Source organism: Phoca vitulina, unplaced genomic scaffold, assembly GCF_004348235.1.
Source record: "Phoca vitulina isolate PV1807 unplaced genomic scaffold, GSC_HSeal_1.0 scaffold49, whole genome shotgun sequence".
Taxonomy (NCBI): Eukaryota; Metazoa; Chordata; class Mammalia; order Carnivora; family Phocidae; genus Phoca; species Phoca vitulina.
In genome coordinates this window covers 11,455,934-11,481,169 of record NW_022589752.1, presented here as the reverse complement: position 1 = coordinate 11,481,169, position 25,236 = coordinate 11,455,934, and the positions used below count along the sequence as shown (strand labels likewise).

The following is a 25,236-nucleotide window of genomic DNA, read 5'->3' as shown; positions in this document are numbered from 1 at the left end:
TTATACTTAAGGCCCAGTCTTTTCATTTCATTTCAATATTGATGATTCTGAAAAATATTTTTGGAATTCTGGTTGCAAGTGTGCTATATCAAGATTGCTATATGCTTAATCAGAGCCTAGCACATCTGTCTTTTTGTTTATATGACAAATATTGGTATCCAGTACATTCCATTGAGTAAAGATCCCTAATTCTGTGTATTGAATGTTGTTTAAATTATATTTCAGAGTCTTTAAATACATAGTTTTAGTTTTTCTTATATTTTTCTGATTGAAGAACAATCTTACTAATGGAAAGTACTACATTTCCCATTTTATTGCCACCTTTGCCTTAGTCCTTTTAATAGTTTCTAATTATTAGAACAGTGATATTATGAGATTTTATTTTCAATTAATAAAATTACAGTTTTTCACTGATAACAATCATACTCATTTGACTGTAATACCATTTCATGTATAATTTTGAAATAGAATTTTTTTTTTAGATTTAGTGATGTTCACATGTAGTATATTAAAAATAGAAAACAAGTTTTAAAAGTAGCATTCTAGTATGTAGTATTAATGGTATTTTCATATTATGGTATAAAGGCATTACTTTTTGAAGTTCTTTTAATGATGCCATAAAAAGGTCTTTTGGGAAGGCTTAAAAGGAAGAGGGTATCATTGAAAGTGGGCTTTTTTGGGGAAACTGAGAAAATCGAATCATTTCAGATTAAAAAAAGCAATGGCATCCAAACACTCTTACTACTGATCAAGTTATATAAACTGAGACTCTACATTTTACTGCTAAATAATTTCAACTGATAGTCTATATACTCTTCTTAGATATAATGCTGCTTGTTTTTCTACTTACTTTTTATTCATACAAAATGTATTGCCTTTTTACTGTGTATTGTCCTTTGATGATATCTTTTAAAATTTATTTTAAAGTCTTCAAGCTCATGTATCATTTTTACCTTCTTATCACTTTCGCTTTTTACTGTCTGGTTTGTCCTTCATTGGCTTGGCCTTCCAATACTGTGCCTCGTGATTTTGAAGGCTACAGAAACTTGAGGAAAGCAATCGAGAAGAAAGAAGGTTGGAATATTTCCCAGGTTTTTTATTAAAATGTCATTTAAATACTTAGTTGCCATTCACAAGGAAATCTGTTATAGAATTATAGATTGGTTCAGACTAGATTAGCCTGGTGCTCCTAAAATTAATGATGATTTTATAAAATTGACAAATACATCAAATATATTTCTAGAAACTACTTTTTCAGAAGAAAACCCTCACAAGTTATATGGATTAAAATTCAGGCAATTTCACGTGACTTCTGAATAAACTAGCATAATTATGATGGTGACTTACCTTTTTTAGGCTAAAAATGACCCCTCAAAAACCCACCATTGACTTTCAGAATGTATCTTTCAAAAACTTGTGAGCAGACTGGGAATTTTTAACTGGGTGGGAATTGAGATTTTGTTGCAGCCCATGCTAAGTCACAGGTGGGCTTTTCTCCTCTCTTCCTTATTTGGTGGAGTATTTGGAATATTATATTTGCAATACAAATGTGTTTGTATATACAACTATTTTAGTAGTTGTTGGAAAACAACATTAAATGGCAACAAAGCAACAGGAAAATGTGGCCTTATTACAGATAAGATTTATAAGGCATTTTTAAGGTTGAATTAGAAAAATAAGTGTTGCTTTTAAAATGTATTTGAGGTAAGAATCAGAAACAGGTATTTTCTTTTTTTTGCTTAAAATTTGAGCAAAATTTAGAGGCATGTTTCTGAACTCTCCATATAATAAAAATTAACATTTTAGTCATTCAGAATTATAGTTATTTAAACCAGGATTAAGTAGGATTTTACTTCTTATCAGAACTTCTCTTCATAGATTTTTCTAAACCTCCAGATTATATCATCAAAATGATTAAGAAAATAATATTTAAATATTTTAGAAGCACCGCTTTAGAAATTTCATCTCTTACTTAAAATAAGCCTTTTGAGAACTTTTACTATGCAATAATTAGTTACAGTAATATCTTATTTTAAATATGAAAGCTTGAAAATTTTATTTTCTTAAAATTATTTAATAATTTACATTCCACAATTATATTCCACATATTATATAGTATTCTGCAGTATCTATAATTTTATTCTATAATTCTATAACTTATTTAAAGTATTCTATAATGAGAATGTAATTCTAATTGTTTGCACTAGAACTCACCTAATTAGTATATATTTAGGACATTATATTTATTATACGAATTAAATTATGGCATTAAAAATGTGAGATTTCTTCTACTTCAGGTCAAAATAAAATGCATAGTTAAAGTAATGTATGGAAGCCACCCTTCCACCTTAAAATTTTCAAGTCCTTTGTCTTTAGTGAGTAAAGTTTGCTTCCAGTTTTTATAGCATCCCCTAAGGGATAGCAAAAGCATAGCAGTTTTATGTTCTAGGACAGGGCTTTCCGAACATGAATATGTATACAAATCACCTGAGTGGTTTGATAAAATGAAGATTCTGATTCAGTAAAACTGAGGTGGAGTCCGAGATTTTGACTATCTAACTAGCTTCTGGGCGATGCTCATGCTCCCATGTCTGTGAACTGGACTTAAGTGTAAGATTCTAGAATACCGGCCGGGGAGTCAAGATACTTCCCCGGGCTGCAGTTTCTTTTTAGGTTGTCAACAAAAATGTTGACATTGGTTGTCAAATGTCAAAGGGGTTAAACTGCATGATCACTAGTGTTCCTTCCACCTTCAAAATTCTGATTCTATGTAACATGCAAACTTAAATATCTTTCATGCTTCTTAGTTATTTTAGATATCAATTTGTCTCAGTTTATTGAGGAAAACTTGAATATTTGAGGTACAATAACTATAAAGTATCAACTTGTATTTTAAAAACTTAAGTTTTAAGTGATAAAGGTAAATTAATAATGTAAAGTTACAACTGCTGGTCTTTCTGCATCAAAATTGGCATGAATAGCATATAATATATGAATTAACTTTATATATAAGTGAAAAGTAACATTTGCTGGATACTGGTGACTTGAAGAAAGTAGGAGGGTTACAATAAAGTGGTTATCTAGCTATAAACCAGAGTAAAAGAGAATTTGGGTTGGAGCTTAAATAATGAAACAACCAACAATAACAAAAATTGTGTGCTGCAACAATTTACAGGTGAGGAAGGAAGACTTCATAGGGGAGGCTGGGGAATGCTGATGGGAAATTTCTTTCCAAACATATTCACCTGTCCTAGCCTTAACCTTAGTCCTAAACCTCAAGTGTAGTCTGTTTGAGTGCCCCATACTATCCTTTGAGTGGGATGATGGATGAAGGGGAGTTTCTTTCTAGAGTTTCAGTTGGAACTGCGTGATGGAAAATCAACAGCTCTAGAATAATACAAGTGATGTAAGAGAGGCATTCAGTATAATCATTTTTTTTTCTAACAAAATGATTTAACAACACTCATGGAACCCTGTTATAATTTACTTGATCTCTCTCCAGTTAAGATTGTTTTATTGATATTACTACTGGTTTTTCCTTCTCACTCTAGAGATATGCTGTCTTCTATGCATCTTTATGCATCTTTCAGCCTGTGCCATTAGACTCAACATAATTAGTGCACGAGACACGTAGAGGTGACGAACAGGTGCTCATGCACAGTAATAGAGATTAATATATTTAGTAAACACTGCACATTTATTATGTACATCCCCTGGGTATGGGGGACATAATGTTGAGTCAAACAGGCATGATCCCTGCCCTCACAAGGCTTACAGTTTAGTAGGGAAGACAGAAATTAAAGAAATGATAACATAAATAAACATGAATTAAGAACTCTGAAGTGCTTACAAGGGAAAAGTTATTTATCTTGCTCTGAGTACAAAAGTATCTGTGAGAATTGGGACCTAAGGTTAGACATTACAGTTTTAATAATAACAGAGCTTAAATAAGATTAAATTTTTAGCCTAGAAACTAAAAACAAGTCCAGGTATTAGGGCAGTTTTTAATGTAGCAGAATGCCTGAAAGATATGATAGCTGTTATAAAGTTATTTTGATAAAATTGTTAAGCTCTTTCTAGGGGAATTTTATTTGGAGAATATTGCCTTTTTGAGTATTTTTTTTTAATTCTTGATGATTTCAAAATGTTGCAGTAGCACAAGAAGAAATTTTTCACATACAGATTTATTTGAAGTTCACTTTCTTAATAGTATTTAGTTTGATTAAATGTATGAGTCTAGTGAACAGATGTGTAACTTCTGCGCATAACTGATCATGGTTGCTGTACCCTAAAAGAGTCATAGTGAATTAAGTGTGAAAAACTTTGCTCACTGTAGCGTGCACTGTCTTCTTCTCAAGGCCACTGGGGCTGAGTTAGGTTAACTGTAAGCATTACCTGACATCAGTATGTGGTTACAGCTGTTAGTACCAGATGACCACACAGGAGGCTTCTATTTGGTATGGCCCATCTTGCGGCAGATCCTGGAATTTCCTACTCAGTCAAAGGTCAGGCTGAACCTCAGACAGTTTTGATATGCAAAGACCCATTTCTTTGAGAACATTTTAAGAGTCCTGTGCCATAGGTATGGCCTAGGAAAAAAGCCTGTGCTATTACTAGAGGAGACCTAACCACACTAATGGATACAGCTAGTGTAGACAAACTTACTGTGAGCAGATTTATTCTGGATCTTTAAATTTATTCTTAAATATATTAGGACATCAATAAAAATTCAGCTTCTGTATCTTTGTGTTTAGATGGGAAAAGTCATATATTTAGATGAGAAAAGAAAAATATTTGTTTGATTTCCTTTGAATTTAAATCACCTATGTTCTAGTTAACTGACTGTCACTATGACTACTTCATAGCTATCTCATCAGATCTCATGCTTTAGGGTATAATCTCTTCCTCAGTGTTTCTAGGAAGTAAGCTTTTCTCCAATGATATAAATCACTATTGTTTGAATGGCAATTTCTGTTTTCCTCTGAAGCATCAGACATAACTTTGCTCAGTCAAATGATAAACTCTTCTAGTTTGTTTTCACAAATAATTGATGATTTTTAAGATCTGGGAGACAAAAGTGAACAATTTTCCTCTCTATTTTAATACTGTACCCTTTTGTTCCTTTTTTTTAAAGTGTGGCTGGTAAAGAGGATAATACAGATACTGACCAAGAGAAGAAAGAAGAAAAAGGTATTACAGAAAGAGAAAACAATGAATTAGAAGTGGTAAGTATGAAAGAATGAACTTGTACATTTCAGTGCCTGAATTTAGCTTGTTTATGGTTGCTGATAACTATACTAACTTATATGTAGACTTATATGTAGAAAAGAGAAATGGTTATCATGTATCCATTTTAAACTATTTGCTTGAGGACTTCTTTTCTTCAGAAATATGAGCTATAAAATACTGACAACTGTCAATCTTGTGCAACGTGAAGGCATTGTGTGTATGTGTGGAAGGGGGTAGAATATTAGGAGAGGTGAAGTACTATTTTATTTAAGACAAAATTATGTAATAACCCTAACATTATGGAATGAGTTTTGCACTGATGAAAGGTGAAATTTGTGTACTTCTGTATTTTGTACTCCAGCAATCTCTCTTAATGAGGTAATCAGTTTGTTTTGTTGATATTTGTGCTATTAATAGTCATAAATCACATTTTAGGAAGAAAGTCAAGAAGTGAGTGATCACGAGGAAGAAGAGGAGGAGGAGGAGGAGGAAGAAGATGACATTGAAGGGGGTGAAAGCTCCGATGAATCAGATTCTGAATCAGATGAGAAAGGTACTTGCTGTTTAGTACAAGGACAAAAATTAATTTGGGGAATTTGTTTAAAATACGGGCAGAAAACATTCTCCATTCATTCTTGATGAGGGCAGCTTTTATAACTGCTGACTTGTGTATTCCCTCCCAGCCTCATGTTTCTGCCCCTCCTGGATTTAGTCATTGTGTGATTTCCATTCTTACTTAGCACAAATAGTATCTGTTGTCACTGATCAATGTGAACAGTCTATCTTGTTCACCTCTCTTTTAGTTTTTGGTTTATCCAGGACATTTTCCTTATAGCTGTTAAGTGAATACCTGGATGTAGATGGTGGTTTTCATGCTCTTGCTTGAAAGTTAGAATTATGATATTGTGGCCTATTACAGTGTGTTTATTTTCTTCTTTTATAAATAGCTAATTATCAAGCAGACTTAGCAAACATTACTTGTGAAATTGCAATCAAGCAAAAGCTGATTGATGAACTAGAAAACAGCCAGAAAAGATTGCAGACACTGAAAAAGCAGTATGAAGAGAAGCTAATGATGCTACAACATAAAATTCGGGACACTCAGCTTGAGAGAGACCAGGTGCTCCAGAATTTAGGTAAGAATTACATTTAATTCTAATTAAGGTTCCAACTAAATTGCCAAAGTGGGTTTTTATCATTTCTGCCTTTAGAAGAAAGAAATTACATTAGAAGCCACATTATATGTGAGTTTGTCTCATTATGTTAAATATTGCTTATTTTTTCATTCTGGTTCCTATCTAGGCTATTTAATTATTTTGCCCAAAGTTGTGGCTAATTGTTTTACTGTCTTGATTTATGCTGGGAATATTTTTTAAATTAAAAAAAAAACCTTAAATAATTGTTAAACTAAGCTGAGAGTAGATAATAAAAGAGAGAGTGATTCACAGGTGCCCTGGCCTCTTGAGGTTTGTGTTTGGAAGATAGTTTTTCTCTGAGCTCATGAGTTGTAAATCAGCAAAATGAAAATCTGTATCTCATAGAAATAAATATAAATACCCTTTGATCGTTTAGGTTCAGTGGAATCTTACTCAGAAGAAAAGGCAAAAAAAGTTAGGTCTGAATATGAAAAGAAACTCCAAGCCATGAATAAAGAACTACAAAGACTTCAGACAGCCCAAAAAGAGCATGCAAGGCTGCTTAAAAACCAGTCTCAGTATGAAAAGCAATTGAAGAAATTGCAGCAGGATGTGATGGAAATGAAAAAAACAAAGGTATTGATTATATTTTGCATTAAAGTCTGATGTTGAGGATATTTGTGTCATTTGGGACAAAAAATTATTGTGGTTCTTTCCATATTCAATAAAAGGTAACCCAGTCTTAAAAACGATGCACTTCCTTTTGGCAATTAGAAGTTGTTTCCTATAGTCATCCATTATCAAAGCCTTTCTTCAGAGTAGCTGAAAATCATGTGGTCAAAAACAGGGCTTCTTTGACTGATGGATATAACTCTTCTCCTGAAACACATAATATATTATGAACATACAAAAAATTGATAATTACATAACAAACACTATATTCACTATTTAAGATATTAAACATTTACAGTATACACAAAACCTATGTATTCCTTTCTGATCATATTCCCTTTTCCCCCAGAGGTAACAACTACCTTGAATTTAGTGTTTATCCTTCCCATGCATAGAAAAATATAAATTGTCTTCTCTTGACAAAAGAGAGTATGTGAATCCTTATCTGTCTTGTGTTTTTGTTGTGGAATTAATTATTCTTATTAACATTCGGCATGACAATCAATGTCAAATAGTAATTGTGAAATAGCAAATGTGAAAATGATTTAGGAATTTTAGATTATAATGTTGTGTCTTTGCTGATGACAGCAATAGCTAAAATTATTAGGTGCTTACTATATGCCAGGCATTGTTATAAGAACTATACAGATATTACTCAATAAATTATCACAATAGTCCAATGCCATAGAGCTGTTACCTCTATTTTATATATGAGAAATGAAAACCTAGAGAGGTTAAGTAATTCGTTCAAGGTCACACAGTTACTGGTAATAAGTACCAAAAATAAGTACCAACTGAACACTGAATATAAAATGCATAGAGCACTAAGCAATTTGATAGAAACATATTAGAAAATTATTAGAAATAGAAATCTATTAATCCCACAAAATAAGAATCGACCATTTAAAATGTGCAGCAAAGCTCCATTGTTTCCATGTTAAGTACTCAGAATTCTAACTGCTTACTTCCATACATGTGATTAATTTAATGAATGTTGTGATAGGAAAACTCCAATAGATGTGTTTACCTAATTTTTTTAGGTTCGACTAATGAAACAAATGAAAGAAGAACAAGAAAAAGCCAGATTGACAGAGTCTAGGAGAAACAGAGAGATTGCTCAATTGAAAAAAGATCAACGTAAAAGAGATGTGAGTGGACTTTAACTTTTAGTTATATACAAATATTGTACATTGAACAAGCTTGTTTAGTAAATGGAAGAAAATTTTCTGATAACTATAACTATTAAGTGCTGGTTAAGGACCATAATTAAGCATTAATTTTATAATATATGGATTATAGTAACTCCATATACAAGGTTATAAAAAACACTATAATATTATTACAAGTTTTATTAGAGGCTTATTTCCTAGATGATGAGATGCGAGAAAATGGCAAAGGATAATTATCTCTAGGGAGATCAGGGAACTACTTGCAGTATTATGTAAGATAGTGATTTTAGGCTGGTTCCAGAGAGTTTCACCACTAGAGATTCTTAGCAATGTTCCTGGAATAATAACCCACTTTCACCAGAGGAGGCTTTACTAAGAGCTATAAAAGTTTTCATATTCTTTCACTTAAGAATCCTACTTCTCCCATGAACTTAGACTAAGAAAATAATCTAAAATAAAAAAAATTGTTATGAGTTAAAATCTTTATTTTAGGGTTACTTGTAATAGTGAAAAATGTAAAAACAACAAAAATGCTTGACAGTAAGGGGAATGGTTAAATTATTGTCCATCTCATTTAATAGGTTATTATTCATCCATTGAAGATTAGGATTTGGAAACTGCATAGTAAAATGAAAAATGACTGCGATTTAACATTAAGTGTAAAGTAGCATTTTTTTAAAAGAATTTATTTATTTGAGACAGAGAGAGAGCATGAGCTGCGGGGGGGAGGCAGAAGGAGAGGGAGAAGCAGACTCCCCGCCGAGCAGGGATCCCCATGTGGGGCTCCATCCCAGGACAATGAGATCATGACCTGAGCCAAAGGCAGAGGCTTAACTGACTGAGCCATTCAGGTGCCTCATAAAGTAGCATTTCATATATGCATGCTTGATTAAAATGAGGGAAAAAAATTTTAAGGATATATACCAACATGCTAACTGTAATTGTGTTAAGGTTTTAGGTTATAGTCAGTTTGTTTTTTCTTCTTTCCAAATTTCTGGCAAAATGGTTATATCATTTATGATTTTTTTTTCCTCAGAAGAAGAGGCCATCATGGTCTTTTTCCCATTGTTGGTTAGGTTTCAGCCTCTGTTCTTTTTTCTTGCTCAACTTGTTCTAAATCCTCCCTGAAGAAAATATGAGCAAAGAGCATGTTTTAGAAAGTAGACATGTATTTTGGGAGGTAAAAAGACAATTTAAGGAGATAGAAGGGAGTAATGAGAAAAGTAGATATTTTCATGAGATGACTGCTGTATTAAGGCTATATTTCTTTCTTTTTTCCTATTTACAAAAATTGGCATATATTCACGAACCATAAAATTCACTCCTTTAAACTGTATAATTTAAGGATTTAGTATATTCACAGAATTGTGCAACAATCATTACTGTTTTATTCCAGAATATTTTTTATCACTCCAAAAAGAAACTCCATACCCATTAGCAGTCACTCCCATTCTTCCCCCTCCCTGGCCCCTGACAGCCACTCTAGTATACTATCTGTCTCTGTGGATTTGCCCACTGTGGATGTTTCATATGAATGGAATATACAATATATAGCCTTTTTTATCTGGCTTTTTAAATTTAGCATGATGTTTTCAAGGTTCATCTATGTTATTGCATGTATTGGTAGTTCATTCCTTTTTATGACTGTATGGATAGAGCACATTTTGTTTATCCATTCCTTAATTGGTAGATGTTTGGGTTATTTCCACTTTCTGGCTATTTATTTATGTATTTATTTAGAAGTTTTTATTCAAATTCCAGTCAGTTAACATACAGTGTAATATTAGTTTCAGGTGTACAATATAGTGATTCAACACTTATACACAACACCCAGTGCTCATCACAACAAACGCCCTCCTTAATACCATCACCTATTTCACCCATCCCCTCCCCTCTGGTAACCATCAGTTTGTTCTCTGTAGTTAAGAGTCTATTTCTTGGTTTGCACCTCTCTCTCTTTTTTTCCCTTTGCTCATTTGTTTTGTTTCTTAAATTCTACATATTATTCAGCCATAAAAAAGAATGAAATCTCGCCATGTGCAATGATATGGATGGAGCTAGAGAGTATTATGCTAAGTGAAATAAGTCAGAGAAAGACAAAAACCATATTTATTTTGTTTTTAATCCAAACTTTGGGATGACAGGAATAATTTTCTTACAATATTCACTACTTACTTCTTTGTAACTAATTCATATGAGACATAGAGGTCAATATTGAACAACTAACTCCTGGGATGGAAATTTTGAATCTTATTTCACAACATAGGATCATATATGATAGAATATTCTGTTATAGAGATGTGATGCTGGCTAATCACATACAAAGCTAACATTCAGACTCCCTCACCCCTTTTACTTATAGCTGTGAACCCCTTTCTAAATTGTTTCACGTCATATTCATCTTTTAACCCTTTGTATATTTGTACACCATACAAATAATATGAATGAACTTGAGATTTAACTTAGAATAGAAAAAGCTTAATGTAGTAGTAACAAGCTTCAAACAATATGGTAATTTTAATTTTTGGTAGTTCATTCATTTAAAAATACTTGTTAACTTTGCCTCTATGTCAATCATTGTTGTAAGTAATGAAGATATGGCAGTGATAAGATAGAGTCTGTTTCTCCAAGAATTCTCATCTGATGACACAGGAATATGCATAAACATGAGATGAATGATCTGTTTGAATTAGCGATAGAAAACATAAAGGGTTATTTGGTAGATCACAGAATTTAAGTCCCAGAAGGGATATTTGTGATTAAGCCCAATTCCTAAGCTGTGCCCAAGATCACAGAGTTGAATAAATGACAGAACTAGAACTAGGATTTCTGTTCTTTTTTAGCCCCAAAATTCTTTCCTAAATTATAGCCTTATAAAAAGGCTTAGAATAATTTATAATGAATTGTCTTTATCATATAAAGTACCTAGAAACAAATTGGCAGCCAATACTGACATGTTTTATTGTTCATTTACTTTACCGAACATAATATTTTCAGTTATTATAAAGTGTTAATATAATTATTATATGTTTTCCCTATATTTAAAACAGTTACTAATTACTGTATATATTGTAAAGTGACTTTATTGAAAATATTCTAAGCTGTGTTTCTTCCTGTTCATGCCTCAGCTAGCAAAACAAAATGTCTAGCAGAAATGAAATGATATATTTATAAAGCATTTAGAAAAGTACTTGTGTATAGTAAGTATTATATACTGTATCTTAAATAAAAGTATGTCACAGAGATAACTTCATTTTTTAGAAAAATGTGGCTGCATCAGTATGCATTTTTATTTATTGGAATAAAATATCCTAATTTTTAGTAATGGTTGCAAGGTTGTTGTTAGCTCAGATTCTGCTAAGAACTATTATAGTTCCCAATGGGATGGGGGACTATATTAATGCAGGAGTAGGAAGCATCATATCTTTCAGTTTACCATTTTAACTTATTTGTTATTATCTTATAGCATCAACTTAGACTTCTGGAAGCCCAAAAAAGAAACCAAGAAGTGGTTCTTCGACGCAAAACTGAAGAGGCAAGTCAATCATTTGGCGGAAACATTCTGGCTTTGAGGTAAATGATATATTTCTGTAGATGAAGAGAATGAGCCAGTCTCTCTTGCTCTTTCAGGTTACAGCTCTTCGTAGGCAAGTGAGGCCCATGTCAGATAGAGTGGCTGGGAAAGTCACTCGGAAGCTGAGCTCATCTGATATCCCCCAGGACGCGGGTTCCAGTGCAGCTGCTGTAGAAGCAGATGTATCAAGGGCAGGAGCCCAGCAGAAAATGAGAATTCCTGTGGCAAGAGTCCAGGCCTTACCAACGCCCACAGCAAATGGAACCAGGTCAGTACAATTCTCCTATTCCTTCTGACATAATCTTTGTGGCATTATTATTAAATGTTGGACTTCAATGGGAAACAGCTCATTATTTGGCAGTGTACAATCAAATAATTAATTGCACATAAGTAATTATGTTTGTCTGTTTTTATGTGATTATAGAAAAAAATATCAGAGGAAAGGACTGACTGGCCGAGTGTTTACTTCCAAGACAGCTCGCATGAAGTGGCAGCTTCTTGAGCGCAGGGTCACAGACATCATCATGCAGAAAATGACTATTTCCAATATGGAGGCAGATATGAATAGACTCCTCAAGGTGTGGAAAATAGAACATAGATATGTTCCTCCTTAGCTGGCTGTTAATTTTAGTTTTCCAAATTTGATCTCTGGGTAAATTAATACTTACCAATTTTTTTTCCTTTTTTTGGTGAGTTTTGATTGCATTGTGTTTGAATAGATGAATATCATTTCTTTTTTTGTTTTGCTTTGTTTTAGTTGTGGGAAGAACAGACAGCATGAGATCAGCCTTCTTAACACATTTTTAAGTGTACAACACAGTGTTGTTAACTATAGGCACAGTGTTGTACAGCGGATCTCTAGAACTTACTCATCTTACGTAACTGACACTTCATACCCATTGAACAGCACCTCCCCCAGCCCCTGGCGACTGCCATTTTATTTAGTGCATCTATGAGTTTGACTATTTTAGATACCTCATATAAATGGAATCTTACAGTATTTGTCCCTCTGTGACTCACTTATTTCACTTAGCATAATGTCCTGGATCAATATTATTTCTTGAAATCCAATCTGTTTTCTCAATAGCAACGGGAAGAACTCACAAAAAGACGAGAGAAACTTTCAAAAAGACGGGAAAAGATAGTCAAGGAGAGTGGAGAGGGAGATAAAAATGTGGTTAACATCAATGAGGAGATGGAGTCATTAACTGCTAATATAGATTACATCAATGACAGTATCTCTGATTGCCAAGCCAACATCATGCAGATGGAAGAAGCAAAGGTTTGTAATTGTAAAAAAAATGGTTAATGGCTTAAGGAAGATATTTTCATATTTATCATTAAGAGCACTTTGAATTTTTATATCAAGGAACTTTTTATTTATTGGTTTAATATGATTCTTAGATTTTGCATTGATATAACTCCCTGCCTGCTCTCCAGATTTCTTTGTTGATTTTGTGATATTATTTATTGTTTGTAAAATCAAAAATGTTTAAAAATGTATATCATTTATTAATCCATTTGAATTCTTAACTGCTCAAGTGTGTTTTTTCTTTTCAACTAGCGCATATGTTTCTTGGGGTAGAGATCATATTTTACATTTTTCTCAGGCATCTTATTAACTAGCCTGATACTACCAAATAAATAAACGAAATAATAGGCTTTTGCCTCTGTTTGAATACATTCAGCTCAAAGTAATGTTCATCAAATGCTCGTTTGATGTAGGAAGAAGGAGAAACATTGGATGTCACTGCAGTCATTAATGCTTGCACGCTTACAGAAGCCCGATACCTGCTAGATCACTTCCTGTCAATGGGTATCAATAAGGTATGATCTAACTACACCATTATGGAAAACCTAAGTTTTGATTAATTCATTTTGTTTATCTTTCTCCAGTGACCCTTTCCTCTGTAATAAGTAAGATTTTTTTAACTGAAAAGCATTCTTTTATCTTTCTTCAGAGTTAAGAAAAGTCAGCACTATTTCGATTAATTCCATTAGGCTGTCATCCATTGTACTTGTGTATTAGAAGAGATAAACAATTTAAACAAGAAATAATTCATCTTTTGCTTTAGCAAAGGAAAAATGAAAAGGAAAATCTCTTGGGGTGCAAACAAATTTCGTATCATAACTTTGGTTTAATGTTGATTTTTTTTTTTATAAAAAGCTTCTTTTTTTTTTTTAAACATTTTATTTATTTATTTGACAGAGAGAGGCACAGCGAGAGAGGGAACACAAGCAAGGGGAGTGGGAGAGGGAGAAGCAGGCTTCCGGCGGAGCAGGAAGCCCGATGTGGGGATCTATCCCAGGACCCTGGGATCGTCCTGAGCTGAAGGCAGACGCTTAACGACTGAGCCATGCAGGCGCCCCTATATTGATTCTTTACATCTCAAAAGAAAATCGGAAAGGAAAAAAAATACAGTGGCACTTCCCTCCTCTTTGAATGTAAATGCATTATTAACCTGTCACCTGTAAGAAACTTATACCTAATTGTTGAAGGTGATAAATGATTTCGGAGTCACTTTTTTTTTTTTTTTTTTACCACTTTGGGACTCTGCTAGACCCTTTATTTTATGTTCTCCCACTTAATCTTTAAAGTGTGCTAGGAAGTAGGTATTATTCCTATCATTTTGCATATGAGGCAACTGAATCAGGAAGATAAGGTAAGGTCACCAGGCTAGTAAGTGGAGGAGCTTTGATGAATCAAGGTCTATCTGATGTCAAAGTCCATGTATTATATACATTTGCTATTTGATACAGATCTTTGTGTAGTAGATTCTGTTTTGTATTACCTAAGATAATTGTTGTTGTTGTTGTTGTTGTTGGTATGTTTCTGTGTAATTACAGGGTCTCCAGGCTGCCCAGAAAGAGGCTCAAATTAAAGTACTTGAAGGTCGGCTTAAACAAACTGAAATAACCAGTGCTACACAAAACCAGCTGCTATTCCATATGTTGAAAGAGAAAGCAGAATTAAATCCTGAGCTAGATGCTTTACTAGGGCATGCTTTACAAGGTAATTTGGACTAAATTTCAGTTAAATGAATTGCATGGTAACTTTGCTCTTCGAGAATGTTATACTATACCTCTTTCCCCTATTGCTTGACTGAATAGATGCTATATTTACTTATGCTTTTAATAATTATTCCTTCTTTAATTTGCATGTATAAATTTGGGGGATGTAATTATTGTCATTCCAAGAAATGATTACCAACTTAAAAAGGCTTGTTTAACCTTATTAAGCAATAAGTTTTTGTGGATCAACCAAGTTTCTGAATTGGTTATTTAAAATATTAACCAAGTTTCATTACTTTACTCTGCATATCTAACTGCCTTGAAAAATAATAATTGTTTTCTATGGCATCTATTCTACATATCTTATACATGGTACATAATCTTGTTTTATGTGGGAGTTCTTAACATTGGATCTGTTTTGATTGGAGTATTGCTTTTTGTTTCCTTTTTGCTGTTATTTACACAGATCTAGATAGCGTACCTTTAGGTAAGTATGTTTAGCTTTCTGTGTACCCTACAGCTGCATGAATTACTAATTGTTCATGTACACTAATTGTGGTACATCTTATGTTTAAAATTTTTATTGGCAGCCAACTGGTTTTTGCATGATCTTTTTTGAAATGTATCCATGATCACAAACATACTAAGTCTTTTGTCTTTCCTCTACATTCTTGATTTAAAAACTATTAGATATTTAAAGAAGTAGGCTTTAGTTAATTTTCTCTTTTATTTTTTGACATCCAGCTGTGGCTCCAGTTTCATAAGCCCTTCTTTTTCTTTCTTGTAGGAAAAAAATGGAGTACACATTTCTTTTTAATTTTTAAATATATCTCTTAACTTGCATCTGTTGTTTTAACCTCATAATTAACTTCCCTTAGCATATATCTTTGGTATATATTTGATAAATTCTCAGCTATTCTTAATTTTTGTAAAATTCAACATATATTTTAACGTTATAAATTGAATAAAACTTCAAAGCATTTTATATGAACAGACTGAAACAATATTTATAATTATAATATTTTCAGATTAGAATGGGCTTTAGAGATCACCAAGTATAGAAATTTTCAACCTCTTTCTTTGCCACTACAACATTCACATCAACTACACCCAATCCTCTTAGTGATTATATACACGAAGGACCAGGAATATCAAGGCAATTTTATTACTTGCCATTTTTCTGAATGATTATTTTGGAGCAGTTTTTATTTAATTAAAATTATTTCAAAATCTGATCTGAACTTTTCTTTTTCTAAGTACACAGCTGCCAAAAGTTTTTATACTTAAAGGAAAGGACTGTAACTGAAAGAGTAATGTACTTACTTGTCTGTGTCATTAGAATAAACACAATCTATACATCTAAATTTGTTTTAAGTAAGATGTTACACAAATAAAATACATGAGCTATTTGATTTTTTAGATGTTTATATCACATGTTAATCTCAACGTAGTATTTCCTTGAGATCCACTGCATAATTTAGGTTATGGAAAAGCTACTGCTTTTAATCTGCTCAAGCTATAACAGGTACAGGTAGAAAAAGTAGGATTGGTTATTTCCTAATCAAGACTGCCCAAATTCCTGGATTATAACTAGAATTTTTGATATTCCATGTGTTATGAGGCACGTTTCTTTTCTTCCTGTTCTTCCCCCCTCCCTCTCCTGCTCCTTGTCTTTGTTCTTTGTGGCCCAACCTCTAGTAATAAGTAAATTCTTAAGTTCATTGTCTCTTTTAACTTGGAAGAAAATGCAAATGTCCTTCTTAATGTCCTTTTGTGCAGAAGATATTAAACTGCTAATTTGATGGGCAGTGCTACTTTTTCATAACTTTCAAACAACTTTCATTTATCTTTGGCTGAAAAAGGGTCAGAAGCAGAGAGTGGAAACCCATTCAGCTGATGTAACCTGTCTCTGTGACTGAAATCTGCACTCTAGACGGGGGCCATAATCTAGCCTAGAGGTGCTTGGAGGGAAAAAAAAAATGGAAGTTAAGTCCTCAGAAGCCAGAGAACTGTACTTAACTCCAATTTTACCTCAAGCCTTGGGCTGAGTGCTGGGATTCAAATAAGACACAAAATCTTGCCCTCATCGACTTGATGCCTTGCAGAGGGTGACAGACCATGAACAGAGTATGATACATTCAGTGAGGGCAGTGATTGAGATATATATAGGGAGTTATAGGAACACAGAGTGGGGCCACCCAATAAGAAGGGAGGAGTTGATAAAAGCTTTTTGGAGGACGTGACATTTGAGTTGAAACACAAAAGAAGAAAAAGAGTTAGCTAGGCAAAAGACAAGGTGAGAGGGGGACAGAGAGGAGTCACTCCAGGCAATGACAAAACTAAAACGCAGAGACTCATTCACAGTATTGTGTGCATGGGGCCTTCAGGCAGGTTGGTGCCCTGAGCAACAAGCACATGGCCTAGAATGATGGAACATAAGGCTAGAGGGTGGGCCTTGTTAATGTGTGTGTACTTTTATAGCCTTTGAAGAACATTTTTATTATCCTCTTCTTTTTTCCCTAACTATGTTAGGCTCCCTAAGATCATCCCTATCTTTGGAGTCTTGCTATGAAGACTCATGGGGCTCAGCATATGGTTGTATTCATGGCAAAGATTCATGAGAGCAGTGTAGGAAGGATACACAGCTGGATCATAAGGGTAAAAAAAACACAGATGTAGCCTAGAGGAATCCATGTCTGGTTTTCCTTATGCTCTCTCCCTCCTGGGGAGATAACACAGAATGTTCCTTTCCCTCTGGAATGAAAATGCAGCAGCATGTGTACAACGTTTATGCCCAGGGAAGTCCATACACTTAGAACCTGAAGTTTTTCCTGGGGACTGGTCACATACATACCATCTATGTAGTATGTACCAGGATTCAAGACTCCCAGGAGTTTAGCATAGACCATATCGTTTGCACAAACATTCTAAGTACTTTCAAGTACCTTCAGTGGTTAACTAGTGACTGGGGACACTCTGTGAGTCAAGTTTCCAGATGCCAGACAAAGTCCAACTTTGCAAGCAAGGCCTTTCTTAGGATAGTGGTCTTTAGGCTGCTATGTTAACCCTTTTCTATATACTATTTTTACTTTTTTTTTTTTTAAATAACTTAAAGACTTAAAAATACTTGGTTAACTTCCAGTGAAGTGAGACTGTGCAAATTAACTGATAAAGATGAACTTTAAGGCATTCGGGAGTTGCAAGTCTCTGCCTTTAGCTTTAATTCTGTGGTGATGAGAAACAAAGCTGGTAGTGGCCTGGATGTGTGTTCCCAAAGTTAGGAGTACAACAGTGGGCTGATGGTGTGACTGGTTGCCCAGAAGACTATGGTGCTCAGACTAAGCTCAGTCCTGAAGAGGAGTTTGATCTGGTGACTTTCTGGGTGGGGGCCTCTATCCTTTTGCCAGTTGGTTATGTCAAACCATAATTATCTCTAATTACACATACATGCTTCAGCAGGAGTTAAGTTTTTACTAAGCACTCACATGATGTTTAACATACTAACTGGTTTCATACTAACTGGTTTCTACAAGAAAAATACTAGCCAATCTTAGCCTGCTTTTATACATGGGAAAATAAAGACTAGTTTGTCATTTCTTTATAACCGCATGTTCTACATTATTAACTAATGCAGTCACCTTGGCACTCAGTTATCCTGTCCGTGAAGTAAGTTCTTGAGCCTCCCTCTAGTGGTGGGCTTTCAGATACACATTGCCTTCAAGACCACCGTTTTCTTCACTTCAGAAAATAAATTCCCTTTGTATGGGTCCTAGATGGGCTCCATTTTAGATAATACTACCACATATCAAGCATTACTGAATTTCTAACAAAGTATCAGCTAACCAGTGAAGAAGAAAGGGAGCATCAGAGAAAGGAATTAGTTGTCCACAATCCACATGTATAAAATTACAAGTTAAAAGGGGATGAATCATACATAATTTTCATTAGTATATGTAATTTATAATGTTACTTTTGTGGATTGGTTTTATAATAAAATGTGTATGTTTTAAAAACCTGCACCTATGTTAGGGGCTCATTGACATTTTACATAGTTTACTTTCAGTGGCTCTTTGATTTATTGACTTCCTACTAGTTTCCTTGTTTGCTTTTTCTCCTCTCTTTTACTAGTCTGTTACAGTTGTTCTGAAATAGTGGTGATTTACTTGTATTCAGTTACAAAACCGTTGCATGCAAACCTATTGTTTTTGTCTTTTATGTACGTGTGAATGAGCTGCATGCTGATGTGTAACTTCTGAATACCTTCACACATGCACACACTCTTACTCTCTACTTGAAAACAAAAATAACAATAAAGGAAACTATTTAAGTAAGTTGGCATACTGATTAAAATATAGCAAGTATGTTTACACTTACGTAGTTTTTGAAATTGGCTTAATACATTAAAGGGAGCTCATGCAACATTTATTTTAATCTTATATTTTACTCAGTGGTTTTTCATATGTTTGGATGGCATGGGATAAATACATACTCTGAAAAATGTATACAATTACACATACTCTGATAAATACATGATCTCATTTCCGTCCTATGAATGTCGTTCTTCTATGTTTTATGATTCGAACTTGTGATTTTTCTTATTTTGAACACTTTTTCTCATTTTAGGACACATAATCAGAGGGGTTTCTTAGAAATATTTTTCTACATTTCTACTCGGATTCAGTAACTAAAACCAAACTGCCTATATTGAGATGTTGGGCTGATGTTTATTATGGCATGGGGATTTCAATCATTCAAATTATGACATGTGGATAATACTTAGGTTTTGGACATTTTTTTTTTTTTTTTAGAAAATGTAGAGGATAGTACTGATGAAGATGCACCTTTAAACAGCCCAGGATCAGAAGGAAGGTAAGAGAGCCTGTAGAAACTTAATAGATTTTACTTGTTTCTGTAATATTTTAAATACTTTTATCTTGTTGCTTCAAACAATTACCATAAAACAACTAATTTGAATTTTATGGCTAAGTGAATAGCACTAGAAACAGTATTATGGAAACCAAACTAAGCCATATTTAACCACCACAAATTTTAAAATAAAATTTACTGGGATATTTAAAGAAAGAAAATGAATTATTTTTAAATTAGTTCATTTTGATTTTAAATATTGTCTTTTCTTACCCATAGACATGTAAGATGTTTTCTATAGTTATAAACATAGAAGACATACAGTTTTCTGTAAGTTCCCCTTTAATCTGTGGTTAATTATTTATTTGTGTATAGCACGCTATCTTCAGACCTTATGAAACTTTGTGGTGAAGTGAAACCTAAAAGCAAGGTAAGGAGAATCGAAAATAGCAGGTAAGCATCCTTTCCCACTGTTTTTTGTTATCACTATTAAACACATAGGTTTCAGGGGTGCCTGGGTGGCTCAGCTGGGTAAGTGTTCAACTGTTGATTCTGGCTCAGGTCATGATCTCAGGGTCGTGAGATCGAGCCCTGTGTCTGGCTCTGTGCTGGGCCTGGAGCCTGCTTAACATTCTCTCTCTCCTTCTGCCTCTCCACCTCCCCTCCCCACTCCCCCACGCTTGCACTCTCTCTCTCTCAAAAATAAACAAACAAATAAACAAACACACACATAGGTTTCAGACCCTTCGTAGGTTAGCAAATTGGCATACTTTTACCAGAGCTCCCATGTGTAAGAAATTTAGTTCTGTATTACCATATTCTCCTTTGGGAAAAATTATACTGAAACATTTCTGCTTCGTGGAACTTGTGCTTTACCGCATTATTGCACTCTTTCTACTAGAGAAGATATGATGGTGGAGACCAATTCTTTTTTTCTTCTAGGTTTTTCCTAAAAGTTTTATTACCCATTAAGGAAGTAATGTGCTAATTTATTAAAGTCACCTAAATTTCCTAATAATATAGGAGATTGTAGACCCTGTAGTGGCATACAGCATGAATTTGCAAAATTTGTAAATTAACAGGAAATTGTTGAAATTTTAACATTCTAGTATGTCATAGTGTTTCATATTTATTTTGTTAAACTAGTCTCCTGAGGTGGTTTGAATGATAAGCCAACTCTTAATCATCATGTTGTATTAAAAAGTGATGAGGCTATAATGCATATAAGGTTTAAAAAAATATCAGTGACACATGCTGTTAAATGTGTAAGATACACATAGTATGTTTCAGATTGGGAGTTGTTAGCATTTGATAGTGGATGAATTAACTAACCATTATTTTAAGATGTTTAAAAACAAAGAATTCTTATAGTGTTTAGTAAATATTTGTTAAATGAATGGAGAGAATCAGAACCTGAAAGAATAACACTGTGCAAATGAATTAGGACAGATTGAAGGCCCATAGTGAACAGTCACGTAATATAAATGAGCGATTTGGCTAGCTGTAAAATAATGAGTAGGAGTCATTATGATTACCTGAAGAGGACATGCCTCTTCTAAGCAAATAACCACTACTTAACTCTCGCTCATTTTTGTCATGAGGAATATAGGCCTGAGACTTCTAGAAATTCTGTTATTTCCAAAGAAGCCTTAAATATAGATTTTTATGTAGGATTTCCTGATCTTTAAAACACTGGTTAAACCAATCAAAAAAAAAAAAAAAAAATGTCGCCAGGCTCTATGTATGATCCTTGGCAACGTGTGGTTTGTGTTTTATTTTTCTAAGTGACTAAACAGAAGTTACCCAAACTCAAAGAAAACATCCTAGTATGGTTTGGATCCCATCTTAAGTGGAAGAGAGAATCTGTTAAGGTCCTGAATGTCTTTCAGGCCCCATGAAAGCCTAGTTATTCGTGCCCTGCTGGGCTGCCAGAGAGGTGTGAAGTTGGGCCCTAAAAGTCATCTCCTGAAGGAACCACTATGCTTAGGGATTCATAAGAACATGATTCCTCTCTGCCTTGGGCTATTGGCAGTGAGGAGAACTGACCAGGTAAAAAAACTGGTTGGAGGGCTTTCCTTTTCCCAGAAATTTTCTGAGGTGCTACCTACTACTCCTTTTAAACTACAGAGATACCTGAAAGGATCTCATATCATCTATTTTTCATCACTGAAAAAATAAAGTTGACTGTATATGTTAAATAGGTATGTACCAGCATTATGCTGAGTATAGGGGATATAAAGTTGAATAAAACAGGGTGTTTGCTCTTTAGAGGCTTATAATCTGATAAACACCTTGCTTATCCTTTAATACCTTAGTGATAATAACAACTGAGCAACAACAGGATAGTCAGTCAGTTTTCAAGAGTAAGGTAAGGAATGTGTATAGTGAGTTTAGATTCTAGGAAAATAACCTTCCCCTGCCTCACCGTGCTGCTGAGAGCTGGTGCGGGCTGGTGTTGAATTACCTAGCAGGCAGGTTAAAACACAGCCAAGGCATCAGGAGGACAAGGTCCCAAAAACTGAGAAGCAGATTTAAAAAGAGATATTAAAATAAAATTTAAAAGTGATATTAAAAAAAGCATTTAAACATAAGAAAAATCAGAATTTAGTTGAGCTTCCCTGCAGTTAACTTTTGGTTTAATTTCTTTCTTCTTTCATTTTTTAAAAAAATTCTGTGTTGAGGGAGCTGGCCATGAGTGGCAGGGTGGCAAATTGCTTGTTTTTGAAAGTGGCTTTGCCACTTACCAGTTGTGTGATTTTGGGTCAATTAGTTAGCTTCTCTGTGCCTTAGTTTCCTCATTTGTGAATTGGGGTAGTGATAGTACATGCTAACATAATAAGGTGTTTGAACAATGCCTGGCATACAATAAGTGCAATATAAAATGTTGGCCGTTATTATGGCCCCTAAAGGTCTTACCTGGCTGTAGCTCTGGCTTGTCACTGTCTTACATGCTGTGTTTGACACACTTGCTAGGAAATGACATGCTCAATGTTGTTACCTATTTCAAACTAATATTAAATCTCTATTCCCTAATCGTCTCTGCAGAAGTTTGCTCCTGATTGCTTTTCCTTCCATTCTCCGACTAGGCCCGAAGGAGAACCACCACTCAAATGGAATTGCTGTATGCAGATAGCAGTGAACTAGCCTCAGATACTAGTACAGGAGATGCCTCCTTGCCGGGCCCTCTTACACCTGTTGCAGAAGGGCAAGAGATTGGAATGAATACAGAGACAAGTGGTACTTCTGCTAGGGAAAAAGAGCTCCCTCCCCCATCTGGCTTCCCTTCTAAGATAGGCAGCATGTAAGTCTGGCCCAGCTACACTAACGTCCTTTCTTTTGGCTTTTCTTTTTCGTTTTCTTTCTTTTTTAATTTTTTTTGTGCATGTTGCTAATTTCTTATTTCTATTTTTAAAAATTATGTAAATAAGATATCTGGTTTTCAAAGGAATTTCTGTTAGGTATTATCTCGTCTAATTTTTTTGACATTTGAAATCATTTAAGATGAGATATTCTCTGTTCAATTGCGTTGCTTGTTTCTGAGTTTGAAGGTCATTCTTAAGGGTTATAATTTTCACAAAGGCTGAGTTATGAATTACAGACAAAATTTATTTACGAACACCTAAATCAGGTAGTTATATCTATAAAACCATTATATAAAACAGAAGCTTTAAAGTCTCAGATTTGCTCTAAATTAATGTATGTCCTCGTTCTAAGAGGCTGGTCAGGATAGCAAAACTTTGCTAACCCTATAAAGAAAAAGAAATATCAATTACAAACTTAATCATTTTAAGCTTTCCTAATTTTTTGCCTTGAAGCACATTGCATTGCATATCTGGGATACGTGCACAAGATATTTTTATTGGTATTATTAAAAATTTGAAGGAGGGAATATTCTCTCTCCCATTTGTGATAATATGAACAAAAGACATTCTGTTCAAAACAAAACTTAGAATTTTCACTACTGTCTTGAGGACAAAGATTTCTCTACCCAAGCTGGTATGTTTGTGTACGCTATGTTTGTGTGTTTTGATAATTATATCAGATTATATATCAGATCAGTTATTCACTGGTAAAGATTTTTAATGACATTTTTTTTCAAAGTAACCCTCACATATGACCTAGCAAATGATTTATGGAATGAATACATTACTGCGTTGAGGAATATTGAGGAATATTGCCAAAAAATTGCATATACTACATGACTCTGCAAATAATAAAATATAACAAACTTTCCCCCTTTAAGTATCTGTTTCCCATAACTCCCTTTTTTTAAGCTTTTTTAAAACTTCCTTCATTTTATGAAAATATTTCTGTCATCTTCCATTCAGTAAGCCCATCTGCTACCTTTCGATCCAAATTTAATTTTAACGATGGCAACTTTCTTGCATGTGCTTGATGTGGCCTATGTAATTAACTAAATTAACTATTGGATTTGCTAATAGAGATTGCTAACCAGTATAGCTAATGGCTTCAGTGCTTTTTTGATAAGATGACTGTTGAAGAAATGCTTTTGGTGAAGGTAGTGATATAAACAGAATAGATTTTAGGAACAGATTTGAGTTGAGACTTTTGGAACTTCAAGAATAAATCTATGGCCTGGAAACCAGATTCAGGTAATACCTTCTTTTTGCCCTCCCCACTTTTTTTCATTTTTAAAGTGTATCCTTTTTGACAGATTATAAAATATATGTTTTGGACTCTATCACTTCACATGATCTGTTTTCAGGTTTTCATAAATCCAGGTGCTTGTGTCATCCTGTAAAAATTTAAGAGATAGACAAGGTTGGTGTGGTAACTCTTAATAAGTCATTACTGCATGACTTACTGCATGATGTAAAATAATTTACTCAGGTGGCCCCCAGGATTTAACTTGTTGAAGGATTTTTGAAATGTGATTTCTTTTGATTAGAAAGTCAGGTACATGAAGTTTAAATATTTAGCTTTCACTTTCAAATAGGAATCATGTAAGCCCATTCTGGTAATATTGCTTTCTAATTCCTTAGTGTGTTTTCTTATTAATATACCTAGCCAACAGTAGCAAAAAAATAGCAAAAATTTTTTTTTCTAATCAAAATTCATTACCACCATATGGAAAAATAATCATTTTAAATTGTTGATAACATAGCCACTATTCAACATTTAAAGTTTATAATAAGAATGTTTTTATTACTAAAATTTATATAGCTACTAATATCTAAATACTAGTTAGGTAAAATTATTGTGTTATTTGTGTGTCTGTTTTTGACTGTGTCTTCATATTCATTAAATCTCATTGTTTTTCATATTCTGATATTCTAATATTTTTGTTCTTGTAAGACTATAAAGACACCTTTTTTTCAACTGAAACAGTTCTAATCAACGTAATCATTTATGTTTCAAATAAATGATTTGAACTATTTGGCAGTATAGGATTGATATTTATATTCAAAGATAATAGGTTTCATATATTTAATAAGATTGCCAATTTACAAGTTAAATATATAGGTGTCAGGCTTCCATCAATTAATTACTCATATAATATATTCCTATCCTAGTTTTGTTTTTTGTTCCCAAGTAATACTTTCTCAAGTTCTGGTTA

The 25,236-nt window shown here is 33.7% G+C and overlaps 1 protein-coding gene across 6 annotated transcripts in view; it reads left to right on the top strand.

The window, feature by feature from the left end:
- Positions 1-25,236, top strand: part of KIF21A (kinesin family member 21A) — a 147,611-nt gene that overhangs the window by 93,796 nt on the left and 28,579 nt on the right. For 4 of the 6 annotated variants that reach the window (XM_032432817.1, XM_032432816.1, XM_032432813.1 and 1 more), the window contains exons 12-27: positions 1,036-1,074; positions 5,135-5,225; positions 5,665-5,782; positions 6,177-6,365; positions 6,802-7,001; positions 8,078-8,185; positions 11,673-11,741; positions 11,837-12,048; positions 12,205-12,358; positions 12,868-13,062; positions 13,506-13,607; positions 14,628-14,793; positions 15,259-15,279; positions 19,601-19,661; positions 20,034-20,088; positions 22,745-22,959. In XM_032432817.1, coding sequence (XP_032288708.1) covers positions 1,036-1,074; positions 5,135-5,225; positions 5,665-5,782; positions 6,177-6,365; positions 6,802-7,001; positions 8,078-8,185; positions 11,673-11,741; positions 11,837-12,048; positions 12,205-12,358; positions 12,868-13,062; positions 13,506-13,607; positions 14,628-14,793; positions 15,259-15,279; positions 19,601-19,661; positions 20,034-20,088; positions 22,745-22,959 — 1,995 coding nt within the window. The remainder of the gene's footprint in view (positions 1-1,035; positions 1,075-5,134; positions 5,226-5,664; positions 5,783-6,176; positions 6,366-6,801; positions 7,002-8,077; positions 8,186-11,672; positions 11,742-11,836; positions 12,049-12,204; positions 12,359-12,867; positions 13,063-13,505; positions 13,608-14,627; positions 14,794-15,258; positions 15,280-19,600; positions 19,662-20,033; positions 20,089-22,744; positions 22,960-25,236) is intronic. The other 2 variants (XM_032432815.1, XM_032432814.1) reach the window with 1 other exon arrangement.